The sequence below is a fragment of the Pseudonaja textilis genome, chromosome 5, assembly GCF_049901715.1.
Source record: "Pseudonaja textilis isolate UNSWEBS1 chromosome 5, rPseTex1.2, whole genome shotgun sequence".
NCBI classification, from domain to species: Eukaryota; Metazoa; Chordata; class Lepidosauria; order Squamata; family Elapidae; genus Pseudonaja; species Pseudonaja textilis.
In genome coordinates this window covers 31,784,612-31,801,200 of record NC_141994.1, presented here as the reverse complement: position 1 = coordinate 31,801,200, position 16,589 = coordinate 31,784,612, and the positions used below count along the sequence as shown (strand labels likewise).

General features: G+C 41.2%; 1 protein-coding gene across 1 annotated transcript; it reads left to right on the top strand.

The window, feature by feature from the left end:
* The first annotated feature begins 512 nt into the window (after positions 1-512).
* On the top strand, positions 513-5,503 carry IFNG (interferon gamma). Its single transcript, XM_026703626.2, has 4 exons — positions 513-788; positions 2,190-2,264; positions 2,856-3,041; positions 5,160-5,503. The coding sequence occupies exons 1-4, from the start codon at positions 675-677 to the stop codon at positions 5,307-5,309; spliced, it is 525 nt and encodes a 174-aa protein (XP_026559411.1). The 5' UTR covers positions 513-674; the 3' UTR covers positions 5,310-5,503.
* The last annotated feature ends 11,086 nt before the right edge of the window (positions 5,504-16,589 follow it).

The following is a 16,589-nucleotide window of genomic DNA, read 5'->3' as shown; positions in this document are numbered from 1 at the left end:
TAAATATGGTATAAACTCATCTATATATATATTTATTACATTATTTATGCAAAATGTTCTTTATCCTTCTGTTTTTTTTTCTTTGAAAGATAAGGGTTTATATTTACTTTAAGTAAATAACATATGCTGCAAATGTATCAAACTGACCCATTAATGACATGAAGTGAATATCTGAATGATTGAAATGCATTCTTTGAGCATTATTCCTCATATTCCAATTTCCTATCATGCACCTTTCCCCACACAGATGCTAAGTCAGGGGACAGAGGGGTTTTCTTTCAAGAGGTGAGCATGGGGCTTCACAGGGAAATTTTATTCTGCCTTTTGCTGATGTAGTCATGCTTTCGAAGGATCCTTATAGGGTTGATTGCTGGCTAAGTAATATTCAACACATTAAGAGCTTTGTCATTTAAAGGAAACTCTAAAATGGTGAAATCCCACACTAGACCTACTAATAAAAACCAAACACCTCTTCTCTAATACCATTTCCTGAATTGTGTTAAAACACGTAATTCTCTTGGTTGAAAATTTTCAGTGATCAAGTATATATATCACCACCCAGAGAGGCAAAGATCAGACTTGCAAGTAGATAATCAAGTTACTAGTAGATACACTACTCTGATTCTAGTTTCCAGATCTGTAGCAAAGTAGTTTTTCTATTTAATTTAGATATAATGGCTTGGAGGATTTGTCTCTTTTTCATTCTAATGAGTACTTGTTCTGATGCCATCACTAGTTCAATTTTTGAACATATCAAAGACTCTATTCTGAAGCTAGAGAATGATTTTGTAAGTATGCCTTCAAACTTTCTTTTAAATGTCTCTTTTCTCCTTTCAGTTGAATACTACCCATAACTACAGCTATATTTTGGTGCAACAACCTAATTTGATGTAGTGGATATAGACTTTTAATAATTTGGAAAACATTGCAATTTATTTCTTTGAGTTTGGGGTGAATTATTTAGAACTTGCTTTTACTAGAGATTCTGTTGACAATTTTTTTTGCAATTATAACTACTAGTTCACTGATACATTACTGTTTATTTTAATACATCTGACAAAGTTATAAAACTGGTGTATGTATGATCTTTTTTCTAGGAGTTCATAGTTAAAAATTGACTATTTAAGAGAAATGGGCAAAGTTGTCTACTTGTTCAATTACATAATCCTATCATTTCATTTTGAATGAGCAACTTTTTCATTGACTAACAATAGAACATATAAGTTGGCTAATGCCTTCTCATAGTTCTATACAAATGTATTTTTTCTCCAAAGCTTTCATTTTAAAAAGTGTCAAACAATTATCTTATTTTGTACTTTATAATTATACAAGATTGTTGAAAGCAAAGATAGTTTAAGTGTTGAGCTTGACAGTTTATTCATATCATTCTCAACAGATTGATATCTTCACCCAAAGCAGGTTTTGGTGTTAATAAAATTTGGCTAATGTATCACACAAGCTGAATTACATACAGTAAATACACACTAGTGGTACTTCTCAAGGAATATTTTCATGAAAATACTTATTGACTCCACACTTGAAAATGCAGCCTATTTATCTTAATTTTTTAATGTTAAAAATAATGCCATATTTCAGTTCAGAAGAAGTTTTTAAGCACTAGGCTTCATTAAATGTTACAGTATACTAGCATTTTAAGGCATTCTCCTTGTTTGTGTTGTCAAAGTAGCTATAACTGGAAACTTTGTTTAACTATGTTGAATTAATTAGTGCTACATTTTCCTATCTAATTCTTGGAAAATAAGTTTTCTTGGAAACCCAGAACCAATGGAATGTAATTGCTGAATCTAATGCTTATATTTACTACTTTATTTTTAAAATAATAACAATATAGCAATTTAGCATTAGTAATGCTTATGGATTAAAACTAAAAACAGCTACAAATGGTGTGATACATTATTTTGCTTCTGCTAATATGCCGTGTTTGGGAAGTAAAAATCATTCCTTGAGTTCTTCTTACTTCTAATTTAAAAGGAAGGCAACAACGATGACAAACATGTGCTTACTTCTAAAACATTTATTTCATTTTCTAGCAGAAGTAAAGCAGAGACCAAGAATTACTGTAGCTTTTAAAAATATCCTATGCATAGTTTGGATTTGAACTAGAGTTTTCACTTTAAAGATTAATTATGTTATATTGTGGATTGAGCCATTTGTATCTTGTATTTCAGAACACCAGTCAGTCTGACATAGCTGATAATGGATCTATTTTCACTCAGAGATTTAAAAGTGGATTATGGACAGAGGTAATTTCTTCCATTTCTTCGGTGGAGGGGGACACATATTTATCTCTAATCCTGAGTTGAAATATCAATTACTTCAAAACACTTGGCAATAGAAGATTTTCCCTATATTGTCAGCTTTGTTAAATTATGCAATACTAACATTTTTTATATAAAACTTATATGTCAAGCAGAGGTGGTATTCAGCTGGTTCTAACCAGTTCTGGAGAACTGGTAGCGGAAATTGTGAGTAATTCAGAGAATCGGCAAATTCCACCTCTGACTGGAGATTTTACAGTATCCTTCCCCTGCCACGCCCACCAAGCCATGCCCACGGAACCAGTTGTAAAAACATTTGAATCCCACCCTGATGTCAAGGATGGAACTTTATCAACCATACTGACACAATTTTGGAGATACATCAGGACAAACTTAAGAAGTCACTTTGATTTCAGAAACAACTAGCCATTGTTTTGCCAAAGATATCAGTTACAGTGTGAGGATATTTCCAGCAAAATGAAAAAAAAAATTGGACACCTTTTATTTGAATTGTTCAAATTTCCGTTACTGGAGAAATGTCACTAATCTATTTATTTTTTGTTGATTTTCTGGCAGGCCAATGAAAAAAAGATCTTACTTGCACAGATGATTTCCATGTACAGCAACATGTTGAAAAACAAAACAAAAACTCAAACTCCAGAGCATCTCAGAGAGATAATAGAAGCTCTTGAACAATATAAAACAGAATTCAGTGAAAGTTTGAAGAAAGCAAATGATATTATTGAGGTGGCAAATCTTCCGGTAAGTATCAACAATTTGCTTTATAATATAGGATAAAATTAAAAGAAAATTAATAAATCAGCACTATGTAGACCAATACTATTTCTATTGTAAAGTTATAATATTAGAATCCAACAAGTTTTTTTGTTTGAACTAAGAGGCTTGTCTGAGACTGAAGTAACCTGACAAACAATTATTAAATAGCAAAGTCAAGTTCAGGCTTTAGTGCAGTAATTGTGAAAAACAAAGGTTTCCTCATGTATATCTATTACTCCCACACAGGCAATGCTAGTCAGGGTGATGGGAGGCAAGGCAAATGAATCTAGACCATTTACTATTGGAGAATATGAATATTGTAGAGGAGTACTGAAATAACCATGAAAAAGGAATGTGAGGGCATTTGCACAAGCACCAGCTCAGGCCTGAGAAAGAGGAAGGGATGAGAAAGAAACTTTAGGTTTCAGAGAGAAGAGGGACTGTCCTTCAGGAACAGAAGGAAGAGTCTCTGCCAAGCAATGGTCTGATAAAAGAAACCTGACCCCAGCGCAGGAACGCAACGTGAGTAAAAGTCTCAGATAGGGCCCTTAGTTCATACAAAGGAAGGAGGGGGAGTCACATTTCAGAATTGCAGGATTCTAATATTATAACTTTACAAAAGAAGTAGTGTGGGTCTACATGAGGGCTGTCATACCTGCGGCCCCTGGGCCAGATGCATCACCCGCTGGCCATGCCATATACCCGGTTTTTCCCAAAGAGGAAAAAAGTCATGATATATCACGTGACAACACCATGGCAACATGAGTTTTACACCCATCGTTTATATAATGTTGATTTCTTAATCTTGTCTACCATTTCTCCATAAAATGGCAAATTGGAAAACCACCCGGGGTCATTACAAAGATAGACAATGCAAAGAAAAAAAAACCAAAAACCAACCCATGTGTTAAGTACATGGTGGAAAAGTATAAGAAAATTAGACTGACTCAGTCTGGCTCCCCCATGATTTGCTGAAGTATAAAACAAGGAATAGGTACTGAAAGGAAAGCACAGAACCCTTGCAAGGTTCTGCATTATAAGAATTATCCTCCTTGGATGTTCTTTGGTGTAAAAAGGGCAGAGAAAACTCAGTCAAGCTTTCAAAATTAATGGTAACCCTTCAAGGCCAGGCCAGGAAGCTGATATCACAAGACTACTGGAACTGCTTTAAGATAGCAGAATATAATAACAAAGTCTTGAAATCCTGTCAAAGTTTCTCCCTGCCCTCAAACATTACCCATGTGAGGTTATTTGGTGTCTCTAATTCACCACCCCTTCTCTTTTTAGGGCTGACAAACATAATCTCTTCTGCAATTCTTCTTCAACATTGTCTCTGTATTCCCTTACGGAGACAGAGGGGTTCTCCCAGTTTATACATCATAGCTCATACAGGATGAGACTGTTACGGATTGCAGTTCAGCAGTAACTAGGTCAGACTCCCAACTTTGGCAGCTTTCAGATGTGTAGACTTCAACTTCCAGAATTCCCTAGCCAGGAATGCTATGGTTGAGAAACACTGATCTAAATAATGCATTCCCCACTCCTGATATAGCGGGAGGGAATAAAAATAATGTAGTAGTTCCTTGTTCCTTACAGAAAACCACAATTACTGGGATATTTTGAGGGGCTTTAGGGGACATCAAGTGCAATATCAATGATATATGGAAAACATCATTCATGTGAGCAACTTCTGTTTTTTCCTGATTTCTAATTTTAAGGAAGCGTTTGAGAATATGTCATTGTTTTTGAAGTGTGTAAAAGTTATACATCATAGTTTTAACATGTTAGTCCCTGAACATGGTAGAAAACCATGCTATTAATTTTCAGTGGTCACATTCACAACAGGCTGAAGAGGAATCTTCAAGAATTATAGGACCTGATACTGCAAATTTCCAATCCAATTCATTATTGGATTAGGGCATTGGAGTTTGAAAGATCTTACTAGCTGAAAACAGTTATTCCTTTCACTATTTCTAGCACGCATAGTATTATTACCTATCACAATCTTTATTTAATATACTGCACATAACATATATATTGCATTGCTTTATTCTCATAATCTTCAACTATTGATAATGTATTACTATTTTTAATTTGAAATAGATGAATGATGTGAAAATCCAACGCAAGGCAGTAGCTGAAATGTTTCGTGTCTTGTCTGAAGTGAACATTGAAGAAAATAAAAGACAAAGGAGAAGTAGAGGACAAAATCCAAGAAAGCAGAAGAGAAATATACTAAATTTCCGAGGATGACAATTTCTCTTATTTTAAGACAACCGTTTAATATATAACATTTATTTATTGATATTTATCAGTTTAAAATGTTAAATTATTTAAAATTTATAATGTTATCTAAATTAATCTTATTAAAGCCATATTTATCTTCTAATATTTTCAAAAGGTTTTATGGAATGCATATATATTTAATTATTAAATCAAATTCTACGGTTTCCCAATGTTCTGATTATTTATTTATTCCATTTATTGGTTATGAGGTGATAGTTTGCTCTTAATATATAGTTGGAATTTATTTATTTATTGAATACCCTTATGTCCATATACTATGTTTGTGACCTGGTTGTGGGTTATGGACACCAGTCAGTTGCCTTGTGATGTAGTCTCTTGATTAAAGATCTCAGGTTGCATGGATGCATGAGTGTCATTTAGTTTTGTTTGTAACATACAGGGCAAAATGTGCTGAAACTGCTCAGTGTGTAGCATACCTTGAATGATAGCATCTAACCATATATTTCATAATAATATAAGAATAATATCAGGGTGGAATTCTACTGGTTCTGACCGGTTCTATAGAACTCCTTGTTAACTTTCTTGCAGGTTGGAGGTAGTTAGAAGCAATCTCCTTTTGTTTTTTTCCACCTTTATTACATTCTTGCCAGTACGCCTAGACTTCCTGTCTCCGGAGCTTCTGGGGTTTGACTTTTTTTAAAGGGGAAGGGTTGTTTTAAGATTTTTACACTGCTGTCGGGAGGAAATACTTCCCTGGATAATCAATCAGTACTTTGAAGAAATAATTGAACAATGAAGCAGAGCTGTCAGAAAGAAGCTTTTAATGACAGGGAACCAAGATGAGTGACATTCAGCAAGGCTTCTTGGCTTGCTAGAAAGATTGACATTTAAATGTGAGTTTACATATCCTTTCTGAGTTTAGCCTACCCTACCCATACCCTAAAACAAGGGTGGGATTCAACTGGTGTTACTACCAGTTCGGTGACTACATTTTGCGCTGATTTGTAACTGCCTGATTTGTAACTCTGGTTTGCAGGTATTTTTAATCTAATGATTAGTATTTAGGGCAGCTTTTTGCAAGCAAAGAAGCTTTTTGTATTTTTGTACAAGTAATCCTTGACTTACAACAGTTGATTTAGTAACCATAAGTTACAATGGCATTGAAAAAAGTGACTTATGCACACTTATGACCGTTGCAGCATCCCTACTGTCATGAGAGGCCAGGCGAGGAGAAGCACCCCTTGACATGAGCAATGTCGAGTTGGCCATGACCACCCAGTCACATGACCACCAAGCCACACCCACCAACTAAGCCACACCCACAGAACCAGTTGTTAAAAAACTTGAATCCCACCCCTGAATAATATATAACAGAATAGCAGAGTCAGACCTTGGAGGTCTTCTAGTCCAAGCCTCTGCTCAAGCAGGAAATTCTATACCACTTCAGACAAAAGGTTGTCCAATCTCCTCTTAAAAACTCCCAGGAGGCAAGTTGTTTCATTGATTAATTGTTCCAATTGTTAGGAAATTTCTCCTTAGTTCTAGATTGCTTCTCTCCTTCATTAGTTTCAATCCATTGCCTCTTGTCTTGCCTTCAGGTGCGTTGGAGAATAAGTTGACCCTCTCTTCTTTGTGACAATCCCTGAGATATCGGAATACTGCTGTCATATCAGTCCTAGTCCTTCTTTTCATTAAACTAGACATACCCAATCCCAACAACCATTTGTTATATGTTTTAGCCTCCAGTTCCCTAATCATCTTTGCTACTCTTCTCTGTACTCTTTCTAGAGTGTCAACATCTTTTTTAGATCATGGTGACCCAAATTGGATGCAGTATTCTAAGTGTAGTCTTATTAAAGTATTATAAAGTGATATTAACACTTCACATAATCTTGATTCTATCCCTCTGTTAATGCAACCTACGACTATGTTGGCTTTTTTGGCAGCTGCAGTACACTGCTAGCTCATGTTTAAGTGATTGTCCAGTAGGACTCCAAGATTGCTGTCACAGTTACTACCGTTGAGCCAGGTACTACCTACACCATACCTGTACATTTGGTTTTTCTTCCCTAAATGTAGAATCTTCCTTTTTTCACCATTGAATTTCATTTTGTTAGATAAGGCCCAATGTTCAAGTCTGTCAAGATCCTTCTGCTCCTTAAGCCTTTCTTTTGGAGTGTTGGTTATTCCTGTCAGCTTTATGTTATCTGCAAATTTGATGAGTTCCCCATCTATCCCCTCATCCAAATCATTGATGAAGATGTTGAAGAGTACTGGGCCTAAAGCAGAGCCTTGGGGCACCTCACTGCATACTTCCCTCCATGTAGATGTAGTTCCATTGAGGACTACACATTGAGTGCAGTTGGTCAGCCAGTTATAAATCCATCTGGTAGTGATGCTGTCTAACCCACATTTTTCTTATCAAGTAGTAGGTTACACTTTACTTAATCAAAAGCCTGACTGAAGTCCAAGTAAATTATGTTGACAGCATTCCTCTGGTCAACTAATTTTGTCACTTTGTCAAAGAATGCAATAAGACTTGCCTGGCATGATCTGTTTTTGACAAACCGATGTTGGCTTTTGCTTATTACTTTGTTTGCTTCTAGACGTTTGCTGATTCGTTGTTGATTCTTTTCCAGAATCTTCCCTGGTATTGAGGTTAGGCTGATAGGTCTGTAATTTCCTGGATCTATTCCCCCTCCTTTTTTTTTTGAAGATGAGAACTACATCAGATTTGGCAGTTCCTCAGTGCTCCAGGATCTTTGAAAGATATTGTTCAGTGGTTCTAAGATCACATCTGCCAGTTCCTTCAGAACTTTGGGGTGTCATCCATCTGGTCCTGGCCATTTGAACCCATCTAGGGTGGACAGGTGCTCAAATAAGAATGACTGTGGCAAGAGAAATAAAAAATACTGTCAGTAGAAAAAGGTATTCTGGATGCAATCCCAAAACATTTGGAGTATGACTTGAATACCATTGCAATTGATAAAATCACTTTCAATCAATTGCAAAAGGCAGCTTTTCTTGGAACAACTTACATCCTGAGATGATACCTTTAATATTAAACAACAGCTATCCCAGGTCCTTGAGAAAGACTTCATAGGTGTACAAAAGTGCAAAATCTAATCTAAACATCTGGCTGAATGTGCAACCAGCCATAATAATAATAAACAAACTAAACTTTATAAACTGTTTATAAATAATAAACTGGCAACTTTTCACTTCATTCTCTTGATGAAAACAGAATTTATTTTTATTTTATTTATTTATTTGTCGAGTATGTATTAGATAACAATTATAAGTATAAACATGATTATTAATATATGAAATGGATATGAATAAAGGGAACATTAGAACAGGAATGGTAGGCACGTTGGTGTGCTTATGCACACCCCTTACAGACCTCTTAGTATTGGGGTGAGGACAACAGTAGACAGTCTGAGGTTAAAGTTTTTGGGGTTTGGGGAAGAGACCACAGAGTCAGGTAGTGTATTCCAGACACTGACCATTCTGTTGTTGAAGTCGTATTTCCTGCAATCGAGTTTGGTGCGGTTTACCTTGAGTTTGTATCTATTGTGTGCTCTCATGTATTGTTGTGGTTGAAGCTGAAGTAGTCATTGATGGGTAGGACATTCCATGATAATGGAATAATTTATAAATACATTTATATAATAATTTATAAATAAATAAATAAATAGATAATTTTATGTGCTACACTTAGGTCGGACTGAAGATGGCATAGTTTTAAGTTGACTAGGCCTAAAATTTCAAGTCTGGTGACATAAGGTATTCTGTTGTGAGTTAAAGGAGTGGAGGATTCTTCTTGTGAAATATTTCTGGACTCTCTCGTTTGCATTAATGTCAGATATGCAATGTGGATTCCAGATGGATGAGCTGTATTTGAGAATTGGTCTAGCAAATGTTTTGTATGCTCTAGTTAGTAGTATGATATTACCGGAGAAAAAACTACGCAGGATTAGGTTTACAACTCTTAATGCCTTTTTGGCTATGTTGTTACAGTGGGTTCCAGCACTTAGATCATTAGAGATGAGTATGCCAAGGTTCTTGACAGAGTGGGGGGTCATCTACAAGGTCATGTCCATTCAGCTTGTATTTTATTTTCTGATTTTTTTGCCAATATGTAAGGCAGGGCGTTTGTTTGTTGAGATTAGAAGTTGCCACTTGTTTGACCATTCTGACCCTTTTTGAATGGTAGTAGTATTGTCGGTGGTGTTGAATAGTTTTACATCAGCAGCAAAAAGATTGCAGTTGCTTTTAATGTGATCACAGAGGTCATTTATGTAGAGTTTGAAGAGAGTTTACACTGCCTTGGGGGACCCCACTGTTGACAAGTACAGAATTTGATAGGATGCTCCCAATTTTGACCATTTGTTGTCCATTTGACAGAAATGCTTCTATCCAGTTATGCAGGTGTCCAGAGATGCCATAAGATTTTAGTTTTAGAAGTAGTTTGCCATGTATAACTGAATCAAAGGCTTTACAGAAGTCTATGTAGATTGCGTCTGATCTGCTTTGCCCTGATCAAGTTGTGTAGTCCATGTGTTTTTGCAATGTAGGAGTTGCAGATTACAGGATAATTTTTTTCTGAAACCAAATTGTTTGTTAGAGAATAGGTTGTTTGTCTCTAAGTGGAGATAATGGATTGGTTAATAATTGATTCCATGACTTTGCAGGTGACATAACATAAAGAGATTGATCTGTAATTTTCAACTAGGCTGGGGTCTCCCTTTTTGAAGATGAGGATGACTGTAGCTAGTGACCATAGGATGGGCAAGAAGCTGGTCCTGAAAGATTTTTTGGAAGATTATGCTTAGAGGTTCTGCTATGGCAGTGGAAAGTTTTTTTAAGAATAAGGATCCAATAGATAGTGATGGTTTTAGATTGAGTAATGCTTTTTCAACATTATCTTCTGTAAAATCGATATGTATTAGATCATTGTAGTTGTCTGTGGTTCGACTAGGAAATACTGGGCATGATCCATTGCTGTTTACAAATACTGAGCCAAAGAACATGTTAAAGAGGTTGGCTTTAATGGCTTCATTGTTACAGTCTTTACCATTAGGTCCTTTTAGTGGTGGAATGGATCTCGAGTCTTTAAGTTTGTTGTTTACAAAATTATAGAAGGCTCGGGTGGATTTTGTGTGCAGAAGGTTTTCTTCTTGTTTAATGTGATAATTGGTACATTTAGTCTTTATCTGGTGGCATAACATAACATAAGAATGTTATGTTCACATGTTATGTTAAATTTGGCCATTTAATCCTTCTAAAAATGAATGAAGCCAGGTTTAGTCTCCCAAAACTTTTGAAAACTGTACAGAAATAAACGAAATTTGGTGAGGGAGGAGAAGCTGTTTAAAAAAAAAAGAAGAGAGAGAAAGAAAGAGAGAATTCATCAATCCTGCTGGGAGCTGCAGAGACCCCACCCTCCTGTCCAGTTCTCCAATACATCCATATCGAAGAGGCAATTGCTAATAACTCTTATTCCCTCCCTCATACTCCCTATTGTTGAAGGAGGTATTTCTGTTATGTCCGTGGAACTGGTGGGGGTTCCCAACCAGGTCCGCTGTTTGAGCGGGAGCACCAGCCGCTCCCATTGGTTGGCTCCGTTTGACAGTCGGCTATATAAGCCGGCTGTCGGGCAGAGCCAGCCCGTTGTCGCCCGCTAGTCTGCAAGTTAGCAAGCAGACGTGACAACCCTTTATTCCCCGCAATATAGCCTTGTTAGTTGTACGCTCTGGTCTCATGCCTCTTCCTTACCATCGCTCCACAACACTGGTGACGAGGATGGGATGGTCGAAGGCTAGCCAGACGCGTCTATTCAAAGAGCTGTAAATCACTGAGAGTGAAGTCACGATCGCTGTAGCCGCAGCCGCGCAACGCTCACAAAGAGCGCGAAATTCAAACTACCATTACTCGAGCCGCAGTCACTGAAACGAGCCGCCGGCACCGTAGCCGCGGCCGCCAACGCTCACCAAGAGCGCGAAATTCAAAAAGAGCTACGTAGCCCAGAGAGACAGTCACAGCCTGCGCTCTTTTAAGAGCATGATTCAAAGACGATTGAAGAAGACGAACCCGACACTTCCCACGATGAATGCTAATCCACCATTCCCGCCATTCAAGCCAAACGAGGAAACGTGGGACTCCTACAAAAATCGCTTCAGCCATTTCCTCGATGCCATCGGGTTAGCTGACGCTGCGGAACATAGAAAGAAGTCTTATTTCCTCAGCTATTGTGGGGCCGCCGTTTTTGACACCGCTACAGCGTTAGTCACACCACGCGCCATCAGAAGCGTCCCATGGGATGAATTACAAGAAATACTCTCCAATCACTACACGCCAAAACCATCCCAGATCGCTAGAAGGTACGCTTTCAGAATCAGGAAGCAGGCAGTGGGGGAGTCGATCAACGAATACATGGCTGCCCTGAGGACAGCTGCCTTACAATGCGGTTTCAAAGAATATCTGGAAGACATGCTGCTGGACCAGATCGTCTGTGGGATTAGAGACCTGAGACTCCAAAGACGTTTGCTGGCAAAAAAGGACTTGAATCTGGCCCTAGCCATGGAGGAAGCCCTGGCTGCTGAGCTCTCTGCCCAGTCAGCAGCTGAGATTCAGGGCACTCCATTAAAACCCAGCAGCCCAACCGTCCATTCTGAAGAAGTGTTCAGTGAAGAAGACCCCACAGACTCATCAGACATTAACCGCCTTAAGCATCAGAAGCCTTCACAGGTAGGAGCGGGACAGACAAACAACTTCAAACAACCGCCCTTGTGCCTAACCTGCGGAGGCTCCCACTCTAGGGCATCCTGCAGGTTTAGAAACGCCATCTGCCTGAACTGCCAAAAGAAGGGTCACCTCGCTAGAGTATGCCAAGCAGGGCGCTCCTTGCCTCAAAGACCTCCACCACCTTCTATTCCCCAAAGGCAAGTGGAGGACTGCTATACCTGCTACCACGCTAACCATACTTCCCAAACCCCGATAAAATTAAAATTTCTGTTTTCCTAGAAGGTAAACCCTGCAGGATGGAGGTAGACACAGGATCTGCGCTCTCAATCATCTCCTGGGACACTCTGAAGAAGATCCAGCCCAGACTGTCAAGGAAACAGCTCCAAAGATGCCACCTGACACTGCGGGACTACCAGGGCAAGAACATTCCTGTCCTCGGGAAAGGCAAGTTCCTCGTTCAATTCCAAGCCTTTAAAGGCCATTTGCCTTTAGTGGTTGTTAACGGTGCCCTCCCAGCCTGTTGGGACTTGATTGGTTTCCTTCCCTTGGCCTTAGTGTAACTGGGATCCATGCTGTCTCAACTTCTGACGTAGATACATTATTTTCTGATTTTTCTGACGTATTTAGCAGCGAGCTGGGTTGCTATTCGGGCACCCCCATCTCGTTTTCCGTAGATCCCCAGGCAATTCCTCTCCGCCTTAAGCCACGCAGGGTGCCTTTCGCCATCCGTCCTAAATTGGACGCAGAATTAGACAAACTACTTAAACAAGGGGTGTTAGAACCTACTGATTTCGCCAAATGGGAGACCCCCATAGTCACCCCACTCAAGAAGGATGGCAGTTTAAGAATCTGCGCAGACTATAAAACCACGCTCAACCGTTATTTACAGGTCAGCACATACCCCGTCCCTGTTATTCAGCACCTGTTACACACATTCAAACCCGGTACCATTCTCGCCAAGTTAGATATGTCCCAGGCATACCAACAGTTCCCTGTTGATGATCAGACAGCTGAATTACAAACCATAGTCACGCATAGAGGGGCATTCAAATGTAAGCGCCTCCAATTCGGGGTCAGTGTGGCCCCGGGTATTTTCCAATCACTCATGGAATGGATTCTCCAAGGTCTCCCAGGAGTTGTTCCGTATTTCGATGACATCTTAGTCTCAGCTACGAGCCAACCTCAACTCATTCAGAGGGTCAGGACAGTGCTAGAGAAGTTTAGGCAGCATGGCCTCAAACTTAAAAGGGAGAAGTGCGCCATCGCCACTAGGCAGGTGGACTTTCTGGGTTATAGGATAGACGCCTCCGGCATCCACCCAATTGAGTCCAAGGTGAAGGCCATCCACGAGGCACCCACACCAACCAACAAGACTGAACTACAAGCCTTTCTGGGGCTTCTAAACTTTTACGCATCATTCCTCCCGCACAAAGCATCAGTCGCTGAACCCCTACATAGACTCTTAGATAAAGACTCACCCTGGCATTGGGGACCCAAAGAAGCCCACGCTTTCAAATCAGTCAAGTCATTACCCACATCGGAAGCGGTTTTAGTCCAGTTCAATCAACGCCTTCCTCTGGTCCTGGCTGCTGACGCATCCCCTTTTGGGATTGGGGCTGTCCTAAGCCACAGACTCCCCAACGGCTCCGAGGCACCAATTGCCTTCTTTTCTAGGACCTTCTCCATGGCAGAAAGGAACTACAGCCAAATCGATAAAGAGGCCCTGGCTGCGGTTGCTGCAGTTAAAAAGTTCCACGAATTCTTATTCAGCCACCATTTTGAACTTGTGACTGACCACAAACCTCTCCTAGGACTTTTATCTGGAGATAAGCAAACCCCGCAGGTACTTTCACCCAGAATGACCAGATGGACTTTATTTCTGGCCGCCTACTCATTCAAGTTGGTGCATCGGCCTGGCAAGAACTTGAGTCATGCCAATGCCCTCAGTCGCTGCCCCCTGCCAGTCCCAGTCGAGGACCCCGCACCAATTCACGCCATTTTTGAGGTCAACGAACTCAAACTTCCAGTGACAGCCGAAGACATCGCGGCGCACTCCAAAAAAGACAAAATAATCGCCCAGGTTCTGGACTGGGTGGGAAGGGGGTGGCCGGAAACTCAATGTACAGTTGACTTTGTTCCCTTTAAAACCCGCCAGCAGGAACTGTCGAGGCTACAGGGATGTCTATTGTGGGGCACAAGAGTAGTCATCCCAGCCACCCTTCGAGTACCCATCCTGAAGGTGCTTCACGAGGGCCATCCGGGCATCGTAAGGATGAAGGCGTTGGCCCGCAGCTACGTTTGGTGACCCGGCATGGATGCTCAAATCGCCAACTGGGTAAGCTCTTGCCAACCCTGCCAAGAAACCAGGGCTGCCCCACCCGCCGCCACGCCCACCAGGTGGGAAAGTGCTAGTGCCCCTTGGTCTCGCCTGCACATCGACCTGGCTGGACCAGTGCATGGCAAGACTTTCTTGGTGGTCGTGGATTCCTACTCCAAGTGGATTGACGTGGCCTTGCTTCCCACGACCACCACCCAAGCAGTAGTCAAAGCCCTGACCCGCTTGTTTGTCACCCATGGACTTCCAGACATGCTGGTGTCTGACAATGGCCCGCAGTTCACATCATGTGAGTTCAGTATGTTCGTGGCCAATTTGGGCATCAGACATGTCCTTACAGCTTCCTTTCACCCCGCTAGCAACGGGATGGCAGAGAGAGCAGTAAGGTCAGCCAAGGAGGCACTTGCCAGGTTTGGCCAGGAAGACTGGCACTCTAAACTGTCTCGTTTCCTGCTTAGCCAACATACGACGCCTTGCACCACTACTAACAAATCTCCCGCCGAACTTTTAATGGGGAGACGCCTTAGAACCACCCTGGACAGGCTACACCCCCACTACTGCCCAGACACCCCTTTAGGGTCTGACAGTCTGATCAGAGACTTTGCCTTGCAAGACCTGGTGTACACCAGGAACTATGCAGGGGATCCTTTGTGGGTACCAGGTCAAATCGTGTCAGTCACAGGTCCAAGGTCCTACAGGGTCCTCCTGGAAGATGGACGCTTGTGGCGAAGGCACGTAGACCAACTCAGGAGGCGACGTGCGGCTGATACCAACCCAACCCGACCTGCCAGCGCCAACGTCTCCCTGCCGGTGCCAGACGGAAGCTCCCTGTGGAACCCGGTTTTCCCCGACGAACAAGATGGTCTACTGGAGAACCCGAGTTCCCGGCCAGGGTCACCGACTCAGCAGCCGAGCGTTCCAGTTTGCCAACCGGACCACGAGACTCGCCCGGGTCAGCCCGAGCAAGGGGACTCGCCAACATCGCAGAACACCGCGCCAGGGCAAGCCCCTGCCCCGACGACCGTCGAGGCACGTCCCGAGGGCCAGGCCTTGTCACCAGCCAACAGTTCACCTGAATTGTGACGTTCTGGTCACCAGCGCAGACAGCCAGCTTACCTGCAGGACTACGCATGTTCCCAGCTGGGGGAAAGGAGTGTTATGTCCGTAGAACTGGTGGGGGTTCCCAACCAGGTCCGCTGTTTGAGCGGGAGCACCAGCCGCTCCCATTGGTTGGCTCCGTTACCATCGCTCCACAACAATTTCCTTTTCATTAGGTCTGCTCTTGCTGATCAAATTATGGAGGCTGAAGCCAAACACCGAGGTTTCCTTTCCATCATTTTACGAGATTTCAATTAAGCAAATTTAAGGAAAGAGCTCCTGAAATATTTCCAGCATGTAAATTGTCCCACAGAGGCAAAAATACTTTAGACCACTGCTACACAACAGTAAAAGATGCTTATAGGTCTTTACCATGAGCAGCTGTGGGACATTCAGACCACTGCATGATTCACCTTGTACCTGCCTACAGACAGACTTAAAACCATGAAACCGACAATTAAATCAGTGAAGACTTGGTCGGATGAGGCAAAGCTGAAACTCCAGGCCTGCTTTGATCGTACTTATTGGAATGTTTTTGAAGATCTCTCTGCAGACCTAGATGAGCTCACAGATACTATAACATCATATGTCAGCTTCTGTGAAGACTTATGTGTGCCAACAAGGAACCTGCAAATATATAGTAACACTAAACCTTGGTTCACAGCTAAACTTAAGCAGCTACGTAATTCCAAAGAGGAAGCCTACAGAAAAGGTGACAGAATACTATATAACCAGGCCAGAAACATATTGACAAGAGAGACCAGAGCAGCAAAAAGAAGCTACTCTGAAAAGTTAAGGAATCAGTTCTCAACAAATGAACCAGCAAACATGTGGAAAACTCTTAAAAACCTCACTGGCTTCAGCAAACCTCCTTCCCAGGCAGAAGGAAATCAACAACTAGCAGATGACCTGAATGTGTTTTACTGCAGGTTTGAAAGGAAACTACAGCCACCTATCTCCACAACCCACATATCAAACACACCAACAACAGCCAAGCCTCCTACAACTGGCCCCAGTCCATTGGGTTCACAACTCTGGTGATCACTGAAAAAGAAGTGCAAGATCTATTACATGGACAAAAGCCAGGAAAAGCACCAGGGCCAGAC